This window comes from Balearica regulorum, chromosome 10 (assembly GCF_011004875.1).
Source record: "Balearica regulorum gibbericeps isolate bBalReg1 chromosome 10, bBalReg1.pri, whole genome shotgun sequence".
NCBI lineage: Eukaryota > Metazoa > Chordata > Aves > Gruiformes > Gruidae > Balearica > Balearica regulorum.
Genome location: NC_046193.1, coordinates 1,906,171 through 1,921,845, shown reverse-complemented (window position 1 = coordinate 1,921,845; position 15,675 = coordinate 1,906,171). Strand labels below are relative to the sequence as shown.

General features: G+C 40.1%; 1 protein-coding gene across 18 annotated transcripts in view; it reads right to left on the bottom strand.

The window, feature by feature from the left end:
* Positions 1-15,675, bottom strand: part of IQSEC1 (IQ motif and Sec7 domain ArfGEF 1) — a 337,175-nt gene that overhangs the window by 123,881 nt on the left and 197,619 nt on the right. The window contains exon 1 of one of the 18 annotated variants that reach the window (XM_075762690.1): positions 12,085-12,274. The exons of the other annotated variants lie outside the window; for them this stretch is intronic. Coding sequence (XP_075618805.1) covers positions 12,085-12,152 — 68 coding nt within the window. The 5' untranslated portion in view covers positions 12,153-12,274. Of the gene's footprint in view, positions 1-12,084; positions 12,275-15,675 lie in introns of those variants that run through there. 18 annotated transcript variants of the gene reach the window in all.

Below are 15,675 nucleotides of genomic sequence, written 5' to 3'. Positions count from 1 at the left end.
AACTCTGACTATACAAAGTGATAGGAAGGGAACGTTGAACAGAGTACTTCTCAAGCAGAGGAACATATGCTCTGGGGAAACTCTTCCTCCTGGCTAAATAATTCTTAGCAAAAGTCAATAGAAAAGCAATATAAATATTTGATAGGAATATAACAAATTGCCTTAATACTGGAAGGGTGAGAGAAAAGAATAAAAAAGCCAGTAGAACATTTGAACCCATCTGGTAGATAAGTCATGTACAGATATCGACCATCTGGGATTTGAACTTTATACCTGACCCTCGGCTGGACAGCATTTGTTGCCATAGCTGTTTAATTAGAAGGATCTCCAGCTAGAAGAGGAGGAAACACTTGAAAAATATTTGCCAAAGAACAACATGCCTTAGTTTCAGATTTTTCCAGTGTCTTCCTTCTATTAAAGAACTAATGTAGTTATATTTATTTGCATGTGGATTGATTATATTAAGCCTTTTGCAGCCTTTGCAAGGAATTACTTTGACACGTAGGTTGGGGGGGGCGGGGGAGGGGAAAAAAGGTCTTCACCAGCAGCAAATTCCCAAGACACACCACTGATTCGTTCAACAAAAGTAATTACTTTAGCAAATGTTTGTGAATTTTAATGCCAAGAGGAGGATTCCAGGTATTCTTAAAGCTGGTTAGAGCTTGTCAGACTAGCTGATATCCAGAAACTTCAAGTCAACGTGATGTAAAATTGACACACCACTTAATCAGAAAAATTGAAGGTTTCTCCAATGAAAGGATTTTATCTTTAACAAATGTTACATTTCATTCTTATTAATGTATTCAGCCCTGACATCATATGGTCCCTAGATTTCCCCTGGAGGTATAGATTTTAAAAGTCCAGAGGGAAATGATAATACCATACACTGATTTGTTGACATATGAGCTCTGAAATTACCATTGGAAAAAAATTCCAAGGTCTGCAAAGATAATTTCACAACCCAAAGTGCATCCTATTTTAAAAGCTTTTTGAAAGGAAAGTTATGAAGAATGAATAGCACACATCGGGGCCAGATTTTAAAATATTTTTTTAAAGCATTGTGCAAAGTTCATCTTCCTTTTTAATGAACACCAACTACTTGGAAAAAATGTTTCATTCCCTTCCCTCCTAGCAGATTTAGACTTAGTGAAATCCATCTTTTGTGCTTTGATAGACTTGAAAAATTAGAGATAGATATGGAAAAGGCTGAGACTGCCACCACAGATCTCTTGTTTTCTTACCAGTCTCATCTGGTTTAGACACATATGGATATTGGTACCCTAAGGATATAGATGTACTTTTTTCTGTTTCTTTGATGGAAGATTAGGTACACGGTTCCTCTTATTAATAGCATCATTAGTCACTGGTATGGAGGAGGCAAAGACCACGTACCTGACCTCACCACTTAGAAAATGAAAAGACAGAAGAGCCCCAGTGAGCTAATGGTTCTGAGCAGGCACCAATAGATAGCAGGTCATCACCTCGCACAAAAATCTCTCTTGAAAGGTTAGACGTAAGGGAGGGAAGTGTGTTAGCAGTCCTTTCTCATTCCCTAAAAGTATAAGAAAGTCATGAAAGGTTTTCTTCTCCCCTCCTGATTTATTTTCATTTTAGAAAATTCACCTTTATGCTACCCCAGAATTACTGCTTCAGAAAACCAGGTAGTCCAGGATACTATATACCTTCAGACCCTGCACTCAGATCATTTACAGTCACCAACAATCAGATGAAAATGTCTATAAAATAATGCATTGTGTTAATGCTTCAAGACTCCCTGCTCTGAGAGCTTTCTTAGCCCTCATCTCTAGGGCTTCCTAACATGACTATCTAAACTACTTAATCAACAAAACCCACCACCAAACAGCAACTCTTCATTACATTTACAAATTCGAACCAAGTGTCTTTCCCCTCCTCAAAACAGCTTTACAATGTTGACCACTCATGCAGCTTTCTTCCCACAAGGCTCCTAAGTGCCTCAAAATACACTGTCTTTTCTTCACAGTCTGAGGAAATGATCAAATATTGATACAAAACACTACTATGCCAGTAAGCTTATTTAACAGTTGAATACATAGTATAAAATATAGAGTATCAGATACAGAAATAACTCACACAAGGTCTTTTTTGTCTGCTTTTTTTGTTTGCTTGTTCTTGTTTTTTGGTTTAAAGCAGCAGCTGAATAGCCACACGCCTGCCACTACTGCTCCTCTCTTAACAGTACTGGGACTTGTACTAACAAGGGGATCTGTGCGTCTTTCAGCTACAGCATGATTTTCATTCTGGCTGTCTTTGCATTAACAGCCATCTCCACCTCTGCTTCGAAATGGCATATATGGCACATACACTTTAATGGAGTCCACTCCTGATTCCTTTAAAGTTTCATTGTTTCACTGTTTTGGAGGAAATGGTCCTGCCAGTATGGCTATGCTTTCGTTTGCTGAACCTCTCTCCTCCAGAAGAGACCATGGCATAAGAAGCCTTGCTCATGCTAACCCATTAGCCCCGACTCATTTTTTGGCAGCCTATTTTTACCGTGTTTTCTTTTCCTTCTCTATCGCCACGCAGCATAACTGATCGTTATACCCACAAAATCAATGTGTCAGGACATCAGATGAGATGAAGCAGGCCAGCACAGCTTAGGCACAAAAAGTAATTATGAATTATCATTTATACCTGTTTCAGCATGACTTCTCATTCTCCATCCCATTCTTATGCCAAGAAACACCAAGGCCATGCAAGTCCCTGCAAGGCGGCCAGTCTCACCAGGTGTAGGTATGAGCTACTGTGCAAGACTCAATCATCTGAGTAACAAATCTGCTCGAGTACTTAGAATATGCAGGTGGAATAACCAGTAAAACGCAGTGGTTTCGGAACCTGAAAGAGGATAAACAACTCGTGACAAGTTTTTCAAGAGGTTGCCTTTAAGGTTTGGGTTCTTTTCCATATGTTTGTTTTTAAAGAATTAACACTGGCCATTTGGAAAGAGTTCAAGTATTTATCTCCACCTTACTGGCCCCTTTCCTCCACAAGTGTTTGTTACATTAACTTGAAAATATACAGACAGTGAAATTCTATCATCAGGTCTTTGTATACATGTCCAGGAAAATCACACAGCTGAGAACACTGCAGGACAGAAGTCTTGAGTCTTGCTATTTGTGGAAAAGTCCTTAAACTCAGAGCTGCGTGCCTACAGCAGTTCAGATGAAGCTCTCTGAAATGGTCAGAGTAAAAAGTATGCTTTTCATAAGTTTTCACTTATTTTGAAAGATCAACAGATAACTTCAGACAGATAATAAGCTATTGACAAGATCAATTTCCCCCTATTTCATTGATTTAGTGGAATACTTCATTCTTCCCGATTTAAACATGAAAGGGAGTTAGGCCATACAAACATCTGCTGATATGAATACATCTACCTATGCAGAATTCCTATTTAGCAGCATACATGCCTGCAGGCATTTTGTGGACATCCAACAATTCTAAGTAAATTGCAACTGAGCTTTAAATCTAAGCTGAATGCCTAAGATTAAAAATATGCAATTTAACAAATGGTAACTGCTAATTTAGTTCTCAAACTTCTGTTAAACCAGCTTCCATTTCCTTAAGAGCATAATAAAAACCAACAATAACAGCAGTGAAGCTGTTTTTATAGCTTTTATAGAAGCTTTTATATAACTATATCTGCCAATAATAGGTATTACTTCTATCCACTTCTTCCAAAGGCAAGCAAGACTTGCTTTTAGGTAAGAAGATCCAAGGCAAAAGTACAAACGTGGTTTTGATCTTCCAGGAGGCATCAGAAGCTCAGCATCTCCTTTCTCCGAATTGCCCAGCTGCTCTACGCAGAGCTGTGGTGGCCAGGGGAGTGGGTGCGCTTCCCAGCTGGACTGCTGCACGGCAGTCAATAAACACCTCTGTCTGAGGAAGGACTGACCATGGATGGACACACTTCCCCCTGCCAGCTAACGAGAGAGAAACAGCCAAAGAGTCATTTAAAAGTCAGAGGTGGAACAATCGTTCAGAAAATGTGAGCCAAAAAGATCCTCTTCCAAGGCTCGTGGGCAACAGATGAGATTGTAACCCTGCTGTCCCCTTAATAGAAAAATGTGTTATCCATAAGACTCATCATATATGCTGAAGGCTCCCAAGCAACAGAAAGGTCGTATTTCCCTTTGCATCAGCCTCTGCTGGCTTTGTGTTCTGCCTTTTCAACAGACCTATCACAATCTGCCCAGATTTTTGGAAATAGCTCTTGCTTTAACACAAAAACCATACAGGCTGCAGGTGAAATAGTACTATCCGATCTCTGCCAAAGGTCATAACGAAACGCTTCTTGTCAAGGAAGAGGCAGCATACGCAGCTACTGCTAACTGCATAATGGAGCGCTGACAGCAGCGCAGCTCCTCAAACAACTGAGTTGTCTAACTAGTTTTGCATTTTGTACGATATTCGGCCAACTGGCAGACAACACAGAGCAGGTATCACAGGTACTACACGGGCACAGTAGCTCATACTACCTTAATTCAACAGCACAAGTGTTCTGATGCTTTTATCAAGGATCTCCCTCTGAAAGATTGCATTTCTTGATACCTGAAGAGTGCGAAGTTCTCCTTGAGAAAGAAAGCGGTGACAGAACTGTGGCTGTGAACATAACCTAGTCCTCAAGATGATGTGGTAAACAATTGTGTGCAAGAAGACTTCCATATTAGAAAAACAATGTATGTGAAAACAAATAACTTTCAGGAGAGCTGAACCAGAGTGCTTCACGTCAGGGTGGCAATTCCCCCTGTGTAATTTACAGGCATGGTGTTGCTCCCTGCACAAAACAGGCCCCATTAGACCATGAAAGTGGCCCCCTGATGATATGAAAGAATACTATTCATTACTCTGATATCACAAACTAATGAGAATTCATTAAATGCAAAATGCCGTGCATGCTGCTGAGACTTTTCCAGAAGATCAACGCAGGTGTGACTAACTCAAGAGCATATTTAATTTTTAATTGATCAGTTTGCAGCATGCAGCTTTAAACCTCGGTATGCTCAGCATGAAAATGCTCCACGAGCATAGCAGGTCAGGCAATCGTGCCTTGCCTCCCCCAAGTTTTGCTTAAGTTTCATTAACCAGTCAGAGGGTCTGACGTAAACACATAGGTGATGAGCTTTTATTTTATTTTAATTTGCATGTTACCGCAGTTGTCATGAGACTCTAAACTATCCTAATTAAGCAGTTCTTCCCCCCCCCCCCCCCCCCAGGTGGTGAGTACAGGAAAAACCCCAACAATCTAATAACACTTCAAACATTTCAGTCACTTGATACCTGTCAGGCAGTTAATTATACGAATGAATTTATTGTCTCCTGCTAAAAGATGACTGAACGCAGGACACTTTGCTTACCGCATAAATTCTTGCTGGTTTTATGATTATTGTCAAAGAAAATTATAAATAGGCAGATACTGCATAGAGAACAGCAAGAAATTATTTACGTAATGTTCAAAAACATATCAAGAATTAGAAATCACACTTGTATAGCAAAATTAATTCCTAGTAAAAAAGGAATAAAAGCTTTACCAGGCATTTAAGCAGAAGACTTTTTCATTAAAATAATTTCACATGCCATGCTTTTCATGCTATGATCAATTCACAGTATCATTGATGTTAATCGCATGATTCATAAGCATTAAATTGATCAATACTCACCAATTAATAAAATGTCATCTGACTCCTTCTGGAAAACACATGATCTTGTTAAACCCAGATAAACTCAGAGCTTCATTTTCTCTCTACCTAATTTGCTTTACAGTCCACTAGAAGATAATCCCATTCAAACTGAAGAGCAGGTAACACTTCCATATAATTTGTTTCTTGTCTATATATTCAGAGCAGAAAGACACCAGCTGAAAGGCTGCTTCAGGAGTTCTTAAAATATAAAAAATACAAGCCAAGCAACTTGAGCAAACAAGAGCAGCAACGGAAGTGGTATCCTTTCAAAATAAATCCTAAATGCCAATTTTTAGGTAGGTCTGAGAAGACATCGAGCAATAGGACTAGCAGTGGAAGTATAACAAACCTCAAACAGTAGTTCTGTTATAAAAGTTGCCACATACATTTTTACCATGTGCATCAGCTACAGCAAGCATTTAAATACAAAAAGCTACCTTAAATATAATTGAACTCCTCCATCACTAGACAAACAATTTTACCAGCTCAGTAATCTATGGTTCTGCATCAACAAGCTCTTTTGAAAGGGCTGTGTAAATAAATAATAAAACGGTCTGTTAACTTCTCTAGACTGCCTTGGATTGGATTGTGTTTCGGACTTCTAGGGTTTCAATGCATATGGTTATACGCTGCGTCATGAAAGGACAGGGCTTCGGCATAGTTTAAACCCAAACTAAAATAAATAGAACAGAACTAAAATAAAAGAACAGAACTTTTAGGATAAAACTGATGTGGGCAGTGACTAAAACCAGCCTTCAGATCTCACAATGGTCCATCACCTCCACATTTTGCAATTATTTGACCCTTCTTAAACACACAGTCTTTAAGTCCATAAGGTACCTTGCCTTTTCGTACAGGAGAACACACAAACAACACGCGCTGCTGGACGGAGAGTTTCTGTATTCCTCCCAGGCAGTGGACTCTCACCTGAGAGTTTTCTATGTGAAGAAAGGCTTAAATATGCACAAATATTGCAACTTCTGTGGTAGTTTTTATCCTAAAACTCAAGCAAGGATTAAACTTAAATTACCTACTGCCTCTAACAGCCCCTGCCTATACGTTTTTAGCTTTTAGCAATAATATAGCAAGTGGTACACAAAGACAAAGAGATCATGGGGCAAGACAAAAAGAGCACATGAAAATACTGACTAGGATCATTTTACTGAGTGCTCACAGGAAAAAAAAAAGAAAGCAAAAGGACCTGATGAGGTTCTGGTCCTCTACTTTAACAGATCCGTAATCCGTAACCTGTTTAAGCTTACTGTGCCCTTCCTGAACTTAAATCACAAACCACTAATTTATATTAACAATCAGATTGAAATAATCCAGCCGTGTAAACAGAGACACACTCTAGCTGAACACAAGCAACATTTAAAGACAGTTAAATGAGTTAAAAAAATATCAATCCAAATCCAAAGCAATGTGTAATTCACCCCTTGAACAAGTCTGCTTTAGGTAGAGCAGCTGAGCTCAGAGGAATTCATGTCATTGTGATTTCCTCTCCAGATTCCTATGCATAGACCAGAGACAACAAGAGAAACATGACAGACCTTACTCAAATAATGTATTTTGGTATGCAAAACGTACTGGACACATTCACACACTCCTAACACAAGGTTCTAAAGATACCAACTTCATCCTAACCTCACAATGATTTGTTATACTGGCATCAAGAGCTTATTAAAAATTCATTAAGTGCTGTCTGGCTCTTGGCATCATCATACTGAAGAGATCTTTTAACCCAAAGGAAGGTTTGCACTAGGGTAATTACAGTTGTACTATATTAAAATACAAGACTAATGGCTATAGAAAGCCATGCGCTATATGAAGATTAAAGCGTCCAATCTGCTAATGATGACTTGCATTCAGTTTTCTCTTGTAACTTCTCAAGTGCAGCATTTTGCAGATGACAAAGAAACCCACACAAACTGAATACAAATGTAAACACCCTCTGGAGATAAAGGAGTCAACATGGAAGACGTTGGGGTTTTTTAAATCTTAGAAGTGAGTTTTTCGTAATTCTTGTTAGTGTTTCAGCCATAAAATAGCTATAGGAAACCCAGTTTGTTTATGTCTGACCTCAATGAAAGGTGCCAACTCCATTGGGTAAAGTCACACTCGAGCTGTGAGCACTGCGTCCCCCTGCTCTCCCCATCCGTTGCTTGTTATGCTCCCTTGCCCAATGCGAACACAAGCTTTTTTGTGGGGTCCTGTGGTGAACCCTACCACTGCAACCGCCTGGATGGAAAAGCACCCCTTTTTCTCCTGCTGGCGTTCCTGCATGGCTGTGCAACGCCTCTGCTGGCATCGTGCACGGGCAGTCTGGAAGCACGAGCTACAGTAATACATGGGGCAATACCATCACTGAACATGAACTGGGGACCAAGGTATTCACTATTCCTTTACATTGACCCCTGTTAAATGATTATTTAGAGTAGTTTGAGCTTTCACGATGCAGTGTGGACACTCAGAACATTTATGAATAAGCCCCTACACAGGATACACCAAACTGCCTTTATGTGCTCCAAACTTCCACGACAGCCCCTCCCCTACACAGCTACAGTAGCTCCTGCTGCCCAAAAGGCAATTAAAGCCCAACTGAGACCCTTTCACTTGTCAGGGTGTTATTTTTCCTTGATGAAAATGCAGCACTGTTCTGTCAGTCTTCAGGAAAAAACCCAAAGCAGACAACTAAAAATAAAGTATGACCGAACCAAGATGGAAAATGTTTGTAGCAGAAGGAAAATAAGTGAAGAAACTCCATGACAACTCATACTGAGGACTAATTCTTACTTTTTTCCAGATGTGTAGAGCACTAAGAACTAACTATTGACTGTTTTCCTCCATTACTTGCAAATGGAACTTTAAGATGCAAGCCGAAAACTATGCATTACATTATTATAAACCCTTTAATTTATTCTCTGTGGGCTGTGGATCTGCTGATTCAGATGGCTCCAGTCTGCTCCTCCAACCACTAACCCCATCCTTACAGGCTGGCTGGCATATAGCACATTACTGAGGGAACGAGTAATTCCACATGCAGCGGATCTGCTCCTAGTCTTTATATAACACATGTTCCTCTGTTTTAATACTGACATGACCCTATAAACACAACGGCTAATCTGAATATGTTGACAAACAATTTCCTAATTCTATATTTGCCTGTCCCCCAGCTATGGTGGGTTACTAAAGTGCAACTTGGACAGAAGAGAATGAGTACAGATGCTTTAACCCCGGTTCTGCTTTCATGCTTTGCCAGCTCTCTGATTTTGGGAGAGTTTTCCACCTGCGAATACCATCACAAGTGGAGATTCACCAGCAGAGGAAAGCACTGTTCTTTAGCGCAGCATTCCCTCGCAGTGAACTTCCGAGGAGTGGGAAGGGCACTCTGCCCTCCGCGCACACACACTGGGACAGCAACGAGTTCAGGGAGAAGGGTGAGTGAAGCGGTGGCTGTGCTGTGACAGCAGCCTCTCACACTGCTCTGCCCCTCTCTCAGGAATTGTGCCGGTGACAAACACCATTATTCCCCTTGCCAGAAATACCAGAGACAACTTGCAGTGCTCTAGGCAGGGACACTTAACACCTCTTGTGCAGGTAGTGCCTGCTGTCACCAAGGAGAGTCGGAAATACCATGGTGTGCCCTGAGTCACTGCTGGCCTTGGGGGAGACTGCCCTGGCCAAGGGAAGAGGCTAATGGCCCTATATCCCATAAACGCAGTGCAAACTGGACAGGAACGACAACTCTTGCCCTGGATACCTGGGAACACCAGCTCCAGGTAGGCACCATCCCGGGGCTCAGGGATCTCCCACTTGTTCAGCCAGACCCTGATTCTCCTAGTGTGCCTTGGGACACAACCTGATAATATCGTAGGCTTCACATGGGCTCAGGGAACCGAGCTCTTTGAAAGGACGGAAGTTTCATGTCAAGTGCCACAAGCTCAGCTGTGGTACGTTAGTAAAGCTGAAATCCCTTCATCTTTAGAATTTTTGCAGTTTTGCTCTAGGAGTAGGCCAATACTCCACAGAATTCAAAAAGACATCATTTAGACAGTGCAGTATATTTCCACATCATACTGTCCTGCCCTCTCCTCAGCTTATTCCAGCACTACCTGAAGCTCCCCTATGCAAAAAACAAACCACTGCATTTCCCTGTAGTACTACACATGTATTTCACCTCGCTGACAGGCATGACCCTATGATTTTAAGGTCTAGACACGTAAACTTAAACACATATACATGGATGTAGACAATCTCTTTGCCCCCAAGCCACACAGTCTAATTAAAACAGACAACAAAGACTCAGTCAAATATTTTTTTTAAAGTTGTTGGAGTCCAATGGAAACAAGACCAACCCTAAACCCCCGTTAAGAATAATTTTCCTTTTGGAGTGGGACTGTTTTCTCAGGGAGACACAAAACCCCTCATTCAGGCCTCGCGCATACGTAAGGAGCTGTAGTACAACCGGCCCAGTGTAGTCAGTGCAATACACTGCTGTTCAGTGCGGCGGCACTAAGGGCATGTAGAAATGCTTTTACCTGGGCAGCTTACATGCAGAGGGAAAAAACAAACTGACTCGACTGGTACAAAACACACTGAGGCTGACTGAAATCTCCAGCAGGGGCTTCACAGTTTTCTAGAAAGGGAAGGGTAGGGAGAAAGACTGGTATAGCCTCATACTTGGTGGATAAGAACGTGAGCCAGAACAGAAGCTTTCCAAAATGCAAGGAGAGTTTTGGGATTTCTGAAGGATATCAGAAAAGCAAATTAAGGTAGTAGAGATCTTTTTCCACAAAGGAAAAACAATTTTTTTTATGCTCCCAAACTCATTGGGTGTTGCTGCCAAAGAAAATAGGATCTGTTAAAACAACCAAAAATGTTAATTGAAAATACTCATAGGGCTGTACCAGAGAGGAACGTTACTTTGCATTACACCAGCTGTGGGAGCCCGCAAGCTGCTTTATAAATAAGCCCTGCTGTAAGCAATTAAGCTAATATTCAACTTACATATTCTGAACAGCAGTGAGGTCACTGATAAAAGAGACAAGTGGCTGTTCACAGGTAAGCACAACTTGCATGTTAAACTTCAGATAAAACAGCCACACCCAAGTGCTCCCAGGAACCTTTGAAGCTTAGTCTGAGTAGGAACATACATCTTACATAACTTTGGGGTTTTACACAGGACTTTTCTCAGACATTTCCAGCAGTACTGAGGTCAGGATGAACATCTGTGCTGTAAAGACTGTTTCTCTGGATGTAAGCACTGATCCAGTTTGTTGCAGGCTTTCCCTCTGCTTCTGGTTCTAGACCCAGATTGTAAATAAAATGATTCTTATCTTAACTGAAGCCTCTCTCAGGGATTATTTTCAGTTTCTATTATACTGACTCTCTGTCTGCTGGAAATTAAGGGACTTTTAGCTTTATTTCAGTATCCTGATGATAAAAAGCTCTGCACAGTCCCATTCCAGCTGTAATGAAAGTTCATGCAGGAATTCAGGCTCTCCAAACGATTTCCTCAGCACAGAATAATTATGCAGTGTGAAATGCAGTAATTACTTAGATTATGTGATTTCTCAAGGGAAGCTTGCACGACAAAACGTACCATTCAAATCATATAACCGTGTAACATGAAGAAACTACAGCATGAAAATGGCTAGCTATTTTTAAATATGTAAAATTGCTGTGAGAACGCAGAATCACCAAACATCTCGCTTAATAGCTCCATTCCTGGAATAAGCTCTACTGGAATCCTCAGCAACTGCGCTTGGCAGGGAGCGTGCAGCATGTCAAACACGAACCACTCAAAGAATGTGACCAGCGATGCACAGCAGCCCCAGCCTGTCATCTTGTTTAAGTCGGCTGCGTTTTCACTACCGCACACAGGTAAGATTGTAGCACCACCCTGGCTTAGAGATATTTGAAACTTCAGAGTTTTATTCAGCCATAAAAGCCACCTTCTTTTCTGCCCCCTTCCCCTTTGTCTGAAGCAAACGATGCTTGTGGTACACTACGAACACATGCGGTACCTCTGGATTTGAGAGACAGAGTAAATAGAAGATTTTGATAGGCAAGTGTTCATGAAAATAAGGTTTCTTCCACATTCGAACTTTTGCCAGTATTTCTAAGACACTGAAATCATGAAAACTTCACTTTCCTTGAAGATTTCTTGCAATAACCCTGTATTTTTCTTTTCACAGCTTTAGTATGAGCACAAGTAAGAATCTAGCCAAATAATCATCTCAGTCTACTTAGAGTTAACTATGCAGGGAGAAAGAGTACAAGTAGTAGGACAGTCGATCTCTAACGCATGCAGTTTTCAGACTTACCACAAAACAATACATATATTTATATATTCTTACCGTACCTGATTGTCCTGACAGAAATGCAGTATTTCCACATCAGATTCCACATTGCACTGCCATCTCCCTTCATGACCTTCTCTGAAGTGTTTGCAAAGTGAAAACGATTCCAAGTAACTCAAGGAACAAGTCAGTTTAGCAGCACACGACAAAGTTAGTCCAAGGTTCATGCAGCAGCCAAGCACTGATTCACGATTTCCAAGTGATTCCTCCGACCTCCACTCAAATGAACTCCGAGAGAAGCCAGCTTTCTCATCTGAAGTCTCGGGTTACTTCTTTCTTCATGATTTACACGACTCCTTGTTTACATTATTTGCAAGCCAGAAGAGATTATTAGAGGCTGTTCAGAAAGCTACATACGATATTGTTCCAAGTTGTCAAGTAAGAAAAACCTACCTATGCAGCACCTATGAAAAGTTATTCTAATTTATTTCACTTCAAAAAAACAGTCCAGTAACATGACTGTAGAAATTCACTTACAAGAACTGTAAATGCTTACCAAATACACGCTAAATCAAATGGTTTAGGCTGAATAAACTCTCAACTGTTTGCAAAAATTTCTTGTGTACTGCAATAAACTTTTTAGTGCCAAAAGAAGTAAATGAGTCATTTTCCAAAGCGGTATGTGAACACAGATGAAGTTATGACTCTCAATTGTGAATATCAGCTATGACACTGAGCTGATTACATCAGCTAAATTCCATCAAAAATAAAATGGCAAGATCTGATTTAAAAAAACCCCAAACCCAAACCAAAGCCCAACTTATTCATTATACACATGGAATTCTCTCCACTGAAACCTTGTGGACAGGTAAGTGATAATGGGGTTTTGTCTTTGTGACAGTATATACCCCTCAAAATAACCAAACCCCATACATTATGTAGCATGCAATTTCTTCATGATTATAGGGATTTATGAGCAAACAAATATTTACTTTTTTTTTTTTTTTTTTTTTTTTTACCAAGTTGAAGAATTTTGCCCATAGCTTTTCTAGGAGTAAGTTTAAACACACAGCATTTATTGCCAAAAGTTTGAAGAGAATTTAAGCCTCAACACACACTCACAAGGAATCAACCTTAGTTGTGTTAATATTGTTGTGGTAATTATTGTTAGTCTTTTTAACTGAAGGACAAGCCCTTTAAATTCTGCCCTGGTTTCTCCAAGACCACCCTGAAAGTTAGCGTTGTTGCTATGACAGATTAAAACTTCCTAAGCCTCTGCTCAGCCCACAAGACCACACTCTCTTCTCTACAAAGAGGTCAACAGCACGAATATCGGGGACTCCTCTGGATCAAAGACATTAGATACATGTTTATATTCTAAAACTTAATTAAGCAAGAAACTAAGTTCATGCTAAGTCTTCATAGAACTGTACACTTTTATGATTAAGTGTCTGTTTTCTGTTGCACAACTCCATTTTGTGTAAGACCATTTTATCTAGGATCTCGTGGCTGTTAGCTGCTATTCTGAAATATATTTCTTTTTTCGGGGGTTTTCTGATAACTGTTCTGGAGCAAGCTATTCACAGCTCATAAAAAAAGTCAGAACAAGTTCCACAGCATGTTGTACATTTTAAATCAGTAGGCTTAATGAAGAAAAGTTACATTAGAAAACTTGTACCTCTGTTCTTAACATAATCATTTAAATACATTTCAATGATGGAAAAAGCTATGTAAGTTCAAGCAGACCAGCTAAACCCTGACCATTACGTTAACTTGCAAATTTCAGAGATGAAGTGCCTACAAGATAGATTTTCTGATTTTTGTATGGTGTACATTTGAAATATTTCATTTAGCATAAACATATACATTATATACAGAGTATAAAACTAGTAGTTTATTTTCTGTGTAGCAGAGAGGTATCAAACTGCATGCTCAGTTGTGTCAACATCTCGCTGAGTTTATACTTGAGGCTTCAATGTAATTGATGCATTTAGATTATACGTTCCTTGATTCACCTGCAGCTGCAATATTTTGATATTATCATCATCTGCAGAACTAGTATTTTTATTTGTCTCTAAAGATAGATTAACGTGGATGAGATCTGCAAGAAAATAGTATTTTAATCACCTTCATCCATGTTTCTAAAATTTGCGCACCACTAATGACCACATGGATTAAAGTAACACGTGATAGCAGCATAGGACACAAGTGAGATGCTGTGGGGTGGTTTGTGTGTGGGTGGTTGGTTTTTGGTTTGGTTTTAAATCATTGCTGCAGCATTTCCCATGGTAAGAAGACTATTTATGAAGTAGTGTAGAGAGTATTTCAGCTCCTGTTCTGATGAACTGAGTTTGTCCACTAATTCCCAATGAGACCTAGGAAAACCAAGATAGCCCTCCACTAAGCAAGCATTAACTCTGCAGGGAACGGCACGCATTAGTGTGGAATATAGAACTGACAGACAACCTGCAAAGACAAAATAATATACATCCAGAAAATGCTGAATACTATGCAAATCACATAATGAGTTAATATCACTCTATTTCAGTTCCGTGATTAAATCTTGGATGTAAATAAATGCTATTTATTCAGGTGTATATAGGAAGAACAGATTGCTGTGAAATGCTCCTTGAAATGATATTGGAGAGATATGCTTAAACCTAACAGCATCCTGGAAAGCTTCGGGAAGGCAGGGAGAACAATGCTAGATTTGACCAAGTGCGGGTGCTAACAGCATCAGCTAATAGCTGATGATTTCTGTACATACACAGATGTGAAGAACTGGTGATTAATCAAAACCTATGGCTAATTCTGTCTCCCATGATAGGCTGCCATTTCTAAAAACAGCTCCTTTGTAATATGATTACCAAGGAGGTAACAGAACGGATATCAAAGAGGAAACTGACTGATCAACTATTTCTTACTATTAAGAAAAGTCTTATTCAGGAATAGAGGAACTTTTCCAGCGCAATAAGACAGTAAGTCCCTTTTGTCTTAGCTGTTTACTTTCTTTTCCTTTGTTCACAGTGACATTACTATGCCTGAAACAAGGCACAGATTAGCATATCAAATGATTTCACTGTTTTGAAGCCTTGTTTGCTTTCACTGTATGACAAGTCAAGATGAGCCCCGGCACTGCAGGGGCCATTTGGCATCATGTCTGTCTTTGACATGGATTTTTCCATTTTGTACATCAATCATAATCTATTGTAACGATTCCAGTGACAATCTTCTCCCACAGTTGTGCGCTTGGCCAAGAAATCCCAGCCAATGCAGAGACTGTGGGTTGGTAACGAGGGCTGTTTGGAGACAGTTGCTGCCTGGCTGGTTTATTATTCCTCTTTGGGTGTGGCAATGAAAACTTCAGTTATCTCTTCCCCTTGAAATAAAACAACAGATTCCATTCACAGGACATCACTGCATCCACCCAGTCACACTGTGCGTGGGACCATGCTCTGTATGAGGCAGAACTCCCCAAACAGATATACTTAGTTTGCTGAATTTTTTTTTTTCCCCTCCCATTATCCTCCTTGGAAACCTTTATTAGATACGCCCTGCTTGCAAGCATCTGCCACACAACTCTCATTCTCAGTAGCCATGTCAGCACTCTTGTGTCTGGACCCACAACAGTGTCCTGCTAATGGTTCACATAC